General features: G+C 46.7%; 1 protein-coding gene across 1 annotated transcript in view; it reads left to right on the top strand.

Moving 5' to 3' along the window:
- Positions 1-776: 776 nt before the first annotated feature.
- LOC311358862 (TGF-beta receptor type-2-like) overlaps positions 777-10,352 on the top strand; it is a gene marked incomplete at its 5' end in the record, with an annotated part of 36,387 nt that continues 26,811 nt past the window's right edge. The window contains 3 exons of the mRNA XM_084478963.1: positions 777-850; positions 934-1,139; positions 8,004-8,779. Coding sequence (XP_084335089.1) covers positions 777-850; positions 934-1,139; positions 8,004-8,779 — 1,056 coding nt within the window. The remainder of the gene's footprint in view (positions 851-933; positions 1,140-8,003; positions 8,780-10,352) is intronic.

The raw sequence follows: 10,352 nt of genomic DNA, 5'->3' as shown, positions 1-10,352 counted from the left end.
CTGAGGAGGACCTGAGCAGGACCTGAGGAGGATCTGAGGAGGACCTGAGCAGGACCTGAGCAGGACCTGAGGAGGACCTGAGCAGGACCTGAGCAGGATCTGAGGAGGATCTGAGGAGGATCTGAAGTGGATCTGAGGAGCCGGAAGCTGCCAGCTTGTCAGATTACAGCTGGCAAAAAAAATCGTTCTGGAGATTTTCTGCTGCACAGGAAACAAGTGGTTAGTGTCAACAGCAAAAACTCCAGGGTCAAATACATCAGATAAGACACACCCCTGGGGGTGTGTCTTATCTGATGTATTTGACCCTGGAGTTTAAGACACACCCCTGGGGGTGTGTCTTATCTGATGTATTTGACCCTGTTATCCCTCCTACTGTACTCACTGTACACTAATGATTGTGTATCACATACAGACTCTGTCAAGATGTATACATTTTCAGATGAAACAACATTGGTGGAGAGAGACCGACGGTCGAGGGGGCTATTCCCCACTATTCACTTATAATTGTTAACTAGCGGTTATTGTGGTTATGGATAACATTAGTCGATAGGTTTGGAGACTCACAAAATGAAGCAGAATCCCTGATATTCCACCAGCGGATTATCCCACCCTGGCCCCCATTGTTAGTGCCGTCGGGGTGTGAGAAGGAATAAATCTGTCCAACACGTTCTAGGTTTACTTTACTCCTATTCCTTTAGTAAAGTCAGACGACAACTCTGTAAAGCCTTCCAATGTGGAAGACAATCCCATCAATCCCCTCTCCTTTTCCTCTTCTCATGAAGCCACTGCGTGAACAGGGCCCACTAGCTGAAGAACATCAGCTCAGCATGCTGAACACTAAACACATGGTGTCAACTTAGTGAAATTAAGTGTGGGTTACTAAGTTTGGATTACTAAGTGTGGGTTACTCATTGTTGTCGTTTGTTGTTCTAGGAGGAAGAACAACGAGAGCCTCACGGTTCAAACTCTGTGTCATGACCCAGCACTTCCACTGGAGGGCGTGGCCGCTGGCCTGCCACTCAACTCCTCGTCCAGGGACTGTGTGATGACATCATCAGGCCGCGACGCCACACTTGTCTGCAGCTGCCAGGGAGAACAGGAGTGTAACGACAGACTGCTCTTCAACACAGGACCCCACGGTGAGCAGGTGGAGAGACGGAGGGACCAAGGGCGGTGGGGTTGAAGAGATGGTTGGACTGGAACATGATCGACGGATGGAAAGTGTGTCTATCTCAGGTCTATGGTGTGTTGATGGTGTGTATCTGAGGTCTATGGTGTGTTGATGGTGTGTATCTGAGGTCTATGGTGTGTTGATGGTATCTGAGGTCTATGGTGTGTATCTGAGGTCTATGGTGTGTTGATGGTATGTATCTGAGGTCTATGGTGTGTTGATGGTATGTATCAAGTCAAGTCGTTTTATTTATATAGCCCATTTCATACACGGAACGGTAACACAATGTGCTTAACATGGTCATGAAAAAAATCACATGAATTAAAATAGTTAAATGACAGGGAGATCACATAGATAAAAATGTTTAAAATAATTTAAAAAACATGGAAAATTAACAAAATACAAAACCCAATACAGGAAAATGAACACAATAATAATAATGATAATTAAAGCTGCATGCAGCATTTAACGGTGCCAAGCCTGAGCCGACCAATACAACCCTTCCGACCAATAAACCATCAAACCTAACCCTAACCCTACCGACCAATAAACCATCAAACCTAACCCTAACCCTACCGACCAATAAACCATTTTTTGCATTTTTGGACTGTTGCAATAGCGCCAACTTTAGGCTGATTTAGATACAATTTGGACAGTTTCATCTTGACCCATGTACCTTTGACTATCCCAAGTTTGATGGTGATTGGGTTAAGTTAACCCTGACTTTTGACGTTAAGTTAAATTTTGACGATTTTTGAGCCTCTGGCGGCCATGTTGTTTTGCCAATCACCTTCATTTTACTTGAGCAGTTGGAACTTTGGGCCCCAACAGCCACTAAGTTGGTCCCGCTCAAATCAAACATTGCGTCTATGAACTGTGGCGTTTTTTATGACAGGCCACGCCCATTTCGATGCCACGCCCCATTTGAAAATATGTTGATTTTATCTTGTTCAGAATTTGATTCCAAACAACTTTTGTATTGGAGTCAAGATCATAGGAGTCCAACTTGATGTTGATATGAGCATTTAACTCTTTTCGTGTTTTAAACCACACCCCTTTTAAAAGTCATTGGCTCCTGGGTGCTTTATTCTTTACTTTACAGACTTTCTTGTCAGACTAAAGACCTTGGTCCATAGATGATATGTGCCAAAGGATTTTTGTCTAAGTAAAAAAACCTAGGATCCTTAGGGAATTGAGTGTTTTTAACATAATTCAAAATGGCGGCAAATCTAGAAACCGGAAGTCATAGGTTATTGAGGCATATTTGTTCAGCATGAGGATATTCATGTGGAAACGTTGGTCCCGCTCAAATCAAACATTGCGTCTATGAACTGTGGCGATTTTAGTGACAGGCCCCACCCATTTCGATGCCACGCCCCATTTGAAAATATGTTGAGTTCATCTTGTTCAGAATTTGATTCTGAACAACTTTTGTATTGGGGTCAAGATCATAGGAGTCCAACTTGATGTTGATATGAGCAATTAACTATTTTTCGTGGTTTTTAGCCTCTGGCGGCCATGTTGTTTTTTCAATCAACTTCATTTTACTTGAGCAGTTGGAAATTTGGGCCCCAACAACCACTGTGTCAGTCTCGCTCAAATCAAACATTGCGTCTATGAACTGTGGCGATTTTAGTGACAGGCCACGCCCATTTAGATGCCACGCCCCATTTGAAAATATGTTGAGTTTACCTTGTTCAGAATTTGATTCTGAACAACTTTTGTATTGGAGTCAAGATCATAGGAGTCCAACTTGATGTTGATATGAGCATTTAACTCTTTTTGCGTTTTAAACCACACCCCTTTTAAAAGTCAATGGCTCCTGGGTGCTTTATTCTTTATTTTACAGACTTTCTTTTATGTCAGATTAAAGACCTTGTTCCATAGATGATATGTGCCAAAGGATTTTTGTCTAAGTAAAAAAACCTAGGATCCTTAGGGAATTGAGTGTTTTTACCAAACAAGATGGCGCCCGTGTTGGCAAGCCGTCCGCCTCGCTCCTTCGCTGTTATGTCTGTTTTCCTGCTCCTACTGCTTTTTGCCTTCGGATATGTTTCTGCTCTGCTGGCATACGACCGCCAAACCCTCCTCGACCTCAGGGCTTGGTCAGAGTCCCTGTTGCCATCTGATCGCCCACTTTTCGATCAGGAAACACCGGTGCTGGCGGACATTCCCGATCACCTGCGCCGACTGCCTACTGTCTCTCCCCGGAGGGATCGTGACCAAAAGTCCCGCTCCAACGGACCCTGCGGCTCCAAACACCGATGCCGGCTGTCATGCCCTCTCCCCCAGAGAAAGCGCTCTAGAAGACGTGGGAAACGTGCCGGTGTGATCGCCCGTCTCAAAGCTCACCTGAGAGTCTTTTCCTCGGCTGAGCTGCGCCTAGGATCTTCTCCCCCTGTCCGGTTCGTATGCAGCCGATGGATCCGTCCTATCTTCCCGGAGCCAGCGCCGCTCATTACTCCGGTAAACGGACCCGCCACCCTGGCACAGCTTACAGCTGGAAGCTCGCGGAGAAAGTTTATTTACACCCAGCCTCCCGACACCGGCTCCATCTCATCCACCTGGCTCGCCGCTCTTCCTGTCGCATCGCGGATACGTCATCAGAGTGCCGCCACCGCGGTAAGGAATATCGCCGGCGGAAACATCGCGAGACTGTGCCATGTTGTGCATGATGGAAAGAGAGGTGTGGATCCCAGCCTGCTCTGTCCCATCCAGAGGTCTACTGATCAATCCCACATTAAAACTGAAACTTTTGAATGTCCAGTCCCTGTCTAATAAATCAAGCCTGGTTCATGATCACATTCTTGATAAAGATATAGACCTGATGTGCCTCACTGAGACCTGGCACCAACCTGAGGTTTTTTCATCATTAAATGAAGCCTGTCCCCCTGGATACAGTTACCTGCAGAGGGCTCGCTGCACTGGCCGAGGTGGTGGCCTGGCAGTAATTTACCGCGACACACTCAAGCTGTCTCCTCTGTCTCTACCTGATGTGTCCTCGTTTGAATATCTGGCCTTCAAATCAAAACCCCCTTCCAAGATCAATGCTGTACTGATCTACCGGCCGCCCAAACCTCACCCATCCTTCATCACAGAGATTCACGACCTTCTCACCTCGCTCTGCTCTCTATCCTCCAATAACATCATACTTGGTGATATGAACATTCACATTGATAATCCCTCCTCCCCCCTGGCAGCTGATTTCCTTCATGTACTGGACTGTCTCAACCTCACACAGCACGTTGATGCACCTACACACACCAGAGGGCGCACTTTAGACCTGGTCATCACAGACTCTCCTTCCATCAAAGATCTGTCAGTATATGACCTGGGCGTCTCTGATCACAGCATCATTTCCATGGACATTTCCTGCCCATCTCTCCTCCCCCAGCCTAAACGCGATATTCATTTTCGCAACATAAAAAACATCAACCCTGCCATCTTGCAATCTGACCTCCAACTGCTGGCCTCAGTCAACCTTCCATCAGTCAACAAATCGGTCGATCACTACAACCATTCTCTTCGCTGCCTCCTGGATATACATGCCCCTCTCAAAACAAGAACTGTGTCTTTCTCCCGCACTGCCCCCTGGTTCACGAAAGAACTGCGCAAGATGAAGGCTGCTGGCCGTGCCATTGAGAGGCGTGTCAAATCATCTGGCCTGGTGGTACACAAGCTGGCCTACAAAAATCACCAGAAGGCCTATGCAGCAGCCCTTAAAGAAGCCCGGTCCATCTATTACTCCAACATCATCAATAACAGTCCAGGAAATTCAAAACAGCTGTTTTCCACCATAAACTATCTCCTTAATCCCAAAAACCAAACCCATACAGAACCCACAGTAGAACACTGCAACAGGTTTCTTGCATTTTTCAAAGACAAGATAAATTCCATCCGGTCCCAGCTCTCAGGCTCCCCAGCTCCATTTCTGCCATCTGCCTGCCCTCAACCTGCACTTTTCAGCACCTTTGCTACAGTCACACAGACCGAAGTTGAGGGTTTCATCAAAAAGATGAAGCCTTCCACCTCCCCCCTGGACCCCATCCCTACAACACTCATCAAATCTAACCTGTCTGTCATAAGCCCTCTTATCACACAAATAATAAACCACTCGTTAAACTCCGGCCATGTCCCGCCCTCACTCAAGACTGCCGTTATCAAGCCTCTCCTGAAGAAACCCAACCTCGACCCAGAATGTTTCTCAAACTACCGGCCCATTTCCCATCTTTCATTCCTGTCTAAAGTGCTTGAAAAAGCTGTTGCCGCACAGCTACAGGAACATCTACAATTTCACTCACTGTTTGAAATATTCCAATCTGGTTTCCGCACTGCCCATAGTACAGAGACAGCATTGTTGAGAGTCACCAATGACCTTCTCATCTCTGCCGATTCTGGATCCCCCTCCCTGCTCATCCTTCTCGACCTTTCAGTGGCTTTTGACACTGTCGACCACCATATCCTCCTAAGCCGCCTCCACACCGACATTGGTCTCCATCAGTCCACACTGGACTGGTTCACCTCATACCTCGCCGACAGGACAGAGTACATCAGCCTGGGCTCTGCCAGGTCCCAAACAGCCCCTGTTACATGCGGTGTCCCCCAAGGATCTGTCCTAGGACCCCTCCTCTTTATCCTGTACATGCTGCCACTGGGTCGTGTCATCAGCCGGCACGGCATCTCTTTTCACTGCTACGCCGATGACACTCAGTTGTACCTCCGAACTGACCCCAACCTACGTTCAACCCCGGTCCACTCATCATCACCTACTCTAGCCCTCTCCAACTGCCTGGAGGAGATCAGGGCGTGGATGAGTCACAACTTCCTCCAGCTGAACAGTTCCAAAACCGAAGCCATACAAATTGGTACCCCTCATCAGGTCCAGTCATCACCCATAACCACCATCTCCTTCTCTGGTCAAGACATCCCCCTCTCTACCTCAGTTACCAACCTCGGTGTGAAGCTGGACCCACAACTTACCTTTGTAAAACACATCAAACATCTGTACAAAACCTGCTTTTTCCATATCAAGAACATTTCTAAACTCCGCCCATTCCTCACCTTCTCTGATGCTGAAAAACTTGTCCACGCCCTGATCTCCTCCAGGCTTGATTACTGTAACAGCCTGCTCATCGGTATACCCAACAAACACCTTCAGAAACTTCAATTCATTCAGAACTGTGCTGCCCGAACTCTGATGAAAACCCGCAAATACGACCACATCACCCCCATTCTTCAGAACCTACACTGGCTTCCCATAACCTCAAGAATCCAATACAAAATCGCCCTCATCACCCACCTTTGCATCTACAGCAACGCCCCACAATACCTCAAAGACCTCCTTACCCCTCACTCATCCACCCGTAACCTCCGGTCCCAAAGTACCAACCTCCTCCATCAGCCCCGCACACGACTCCGCACCATGGGAGACCGAGCCTTCTGCTCCACTGCCCCCCACATCTGGAACTCCCTCCCTGAACACCTACGACAACCCCAGTCTGTCGATGCCTTTAAAAAAGGGCTTAAAACGTTTCTATTCAAACAGGCTTTCCTAGGTCGTTCCTAGATGTTTTTATTCTCTTTCTGCACTTTCTTCTCCTCCTTTAGCTATTCTTTCTTCTGCTGATTTTAATCGTGTCTGATTTTAATCGTGTCTGATTTTTCTCTTAGTCTTTTGTTTATTTTGTTTTTTGGTTTCTGTAGCACTTTGAGATAACTTTATGAAAAGTGCTTTACAAATAAAATTTATTATTATTATTATTATTATTTTAACAAAATTCAAAATGGCGGCAAATCTGGAAACCGGAAGTCATAGGTTCTTGAGGCATATTTGTTCACCATGAGAATATGCATGTGAGGTCAAAGTTTCATGAGTGTAGGTCAAACCAGTTACGAGATACGCTTGTGCAAATTTTGCATTTTTGGGCAGTTGCTATAGTGCCACCTTTGGGCCAATCAGTGTAATATTTGCTGTCTGTTCATCTTGGGTCATCCTCTACAGGTCTGGTAAGTTTCATAAAAAGCGTGCGAGTGGTTTAGGCTGTTTAATGCAAACGCGGCGGAATAATAATAAAACTAACAATTACAATAGGTTGCCTCGCACTTTGTGCTTGGCACCTAATAAAAATACAAGACACAACACAAATAAAAAGCAAGAGTAATGGAGCACAGGTGCAGGGGTGGGTTAGTGAAAGGCATCAGTAAACAATTTGGTTTTAAGTCTGGATTTAAAAATGGAGACGGTGGGAGAAGTCTTGATATCTAGGGGTAGGCGGTTCCACAGACGGACAGCATAGCAACTGAAAGCTGCCTGAAAGCTGCTTATCTGCCGATCTAAGTGATCTGGACAGACAGTACACTTTAAGCATGTCTGCTAAATACAGAGGTCCCTGACCATTAAGTGATTTAAAAACAAGCAAAAGGGCTTTAAAATCTATCCTGTGGGTCACAGGTAGCCAGTGTAGGGATTTTAAAACGGGTGTAATATGATCTCTTTTTTTGGTTCTGGTCAGTATCCTTGCAGCTGCATTTTGAATCATTTGGAGAGGTTTGATTGCTTTTTTGGGAAGGCCAGTAAAAAGACCATTACAGTAGTCCACCCTGCTGGTGATAAATGCATGAATTAGCTTTTCTTGGTCACCTGATGATATGAAGTTTTTTATCTTTGCAATATGTTTTAAATGATAAAAAGCAGATTTTGTGATTGCAGAGGTCTAAGGTGTGTTTATGGTGTGTATGAGGTCTATGGTGTGTTGATGGTGTCTATCTGAGGTCTATGGTGTGTTGATGGTGTGTATCTGAGGTCTATGGTGTGTTTTTGCTGTCTCCCCAGGCTTCTCTAAACTCCAGAGTAAAGATGTAATCCCTGTGGTAGTCATAAGCTTGGTTCCTCCAGTCTTGGTTGCTCTGGTCGCCACAGCAACCTTCTACCTCTACCGCACGCGCCGGCCAGGGAAACCCAGTCCACCTGCGCGCCCTGACTGGCCTACCAAACACCCCCAGAGTCAGTACCAGAGTCAGTACCAGGGTCAGTACCAGGGTCAGTACCAGGGTCACTACCAGGGTCAGTACCAGGGTCAGTACCAGGCGCTGGCGCCCCCTACAGCCAGGCCTGAGATGTCTCAGGCCACGCTGCTCTCCCTGCCCGGGGACGTCCTCAGCGACCTGCTGGAGGGCCGGGGCCCGGGGCCACAGCAGCTGCCCATCAGGCTGGAGGCCCTGGTGGGGAAGGGCCGCTTTGCCGAGCTGTGGCGGGGCCGGCTGCTGCTGCTGACTGGGGGCGGGGCCGGTGGGGTCGGGGAGGCGGTGGCGGTGAAAGTGTTCACGGGGGAGGAGTCAGTGTCGTGGAGCAGCGAGTGCTCCATCCTCTCCGACCCCCACCTCCGACACGACAACGTGGTGCGGTTCCTGGCGGCGGAGGTGCGCGGGCCCCAAGGCCACGCCCGCACCCAGTATTGGCTGGTCCTGGCCTACCACCACATGGGGAACCTGCAGGACTTCCTGTCTGACAACATCCTGTCCTGGGAGGAGCTGGTTGCCATGGCAGGCAGCATTGCTAGGGGGCTGGCGCATCTCCATAGCGACACCACTCCCAGCGGGGTGCCCAAGGTAAGTGTCCTATAGTATGCTCTGGTTTCCTAATACCGCCCCTAAGGCCCTTTCAGACAGGAATGAATTGGTCACATCAGTAAAAGTAGACTGCTGTTCCAAGAGTACCAATTGTTGCTACTTGGGCTGATGGCTCAATTGAGTTAGGACAAAATGATGACTTGAAACAATTAATGAATAGTACATGAACAATATATGATTAAAATTAGTCAATAAATAGAAAGGTGCATGTGCACATGAGAGAGAGAGGGAAAGGGTAAGAGAGTGAGAGAGATGGTAGAGAGCTTGTATCTTTGTAGTAGAGTGTTTGTAGGTGTTGGGCTTCTCCTCCAGTCCTGGTACACTAACAGAACTGGTGTCTGTGATTTGAAGGAGACTTTGACAGAGGTTCAGGGGTTCATCTTTGTTTGTCAATCCACAATTCAAGAAAGTCAGCCAGTTATCTACTGGCATCTAAACTAGTAAAGGCAAGCAAGCCTTTCTCTGAAGGGGAGTTATGAAGGAATGCATGGTAGAGACAGCAAATCTGTTATGTCCAGAAAACAAAAGCAAATTTGAAAACATACGTTTATCATGCACAAAAGTTACTCGCTGTGTAGAACTCATTGACAAAGACTTGGCCAATAGGTTAAGCAAGAAAGCAGAGTCTTTTAACTTTTACTTGTTAGCCCTGGATGAAAGTACCGATATAAAAGGCACTGCGCAACTACTGATGTTTGTCCGGGGGTTAATGACAATTTCGAAATCAGGCCCACAGGTCAGTTAAAATAAAACAAATTGGCCCTTGAGCCAAAAAGTTTGCCCACCTCTGATCTAGACTCTAGAGTATAATAGATCTGATCTGCATCTGGTGTACACCACAGCAGACTGACCTGCTGTGGCATAACAAAGGTGATTAGTGGCATTTCATTGAGCACTGCACTTCATACCAGCAAACTGAAACCATCATAAAACTACTTTAATAGAGGTGACCTTTACCATGTGAAGTAATTCACCATCAGTGATTCTGAAATATATGACTGTAATATGATAATGAGAAATAAGAAAAAAATATATATATATATCTACTTCCTTTAAGTTTAATTAATCAACTGAGAGAAGATACTCATGTGAGAGCATCTTCAGAACAGCTTCCTGAGTTCATTGGACTCAGGACAGATTGGACCCAAGAAGCCGTGGATGTGCAAAACACAACAGACATAATTAAAAATAACTGATTCTCCTGAGAACACGCCAAGCGGTGAATGAGAGAATAGAGTGAGTCTGTAACTTCTGACTCAAGCATGCATTTTCATATAAGAAAGGCAATGCAGAGTGTAGCTGACCACCAACGACATTCCCCTGAAACTTTCAAACATGTGAGACACTGACCCCCTGCTGGGCTTCAGACCCCCTCGCTGCTCCATGTGGACCATCTCTCACAGTGCCTGAACAACGCATGAGAAACAAGAAAGATACTAGCTGCTTTCACATATGACCTCCGTCTTTTCTCCGCATTTGTGGAGCAGGAGGTTCGACCGTGAGGGTCATTCACACTTATTCACACTTGATGCCCCATATGCGGAGATTGGTG

Source organism: Micromesistius poutassou, assembly GCF_964030765.1.
Source record: "Micromesistius poutassou genome assembly, chromosome: 14".
Classification (NCBI taxonomy): domain Eukaryota; kingdom Metazoa; phylum Chordata; class Actinopteri; order Gadiformes; family Gadidae; genus Micromesistius; species Micromesistius poutassou.
This window is presented reverse-complemented; position numbering and strand designations above follow the sequence as displayed.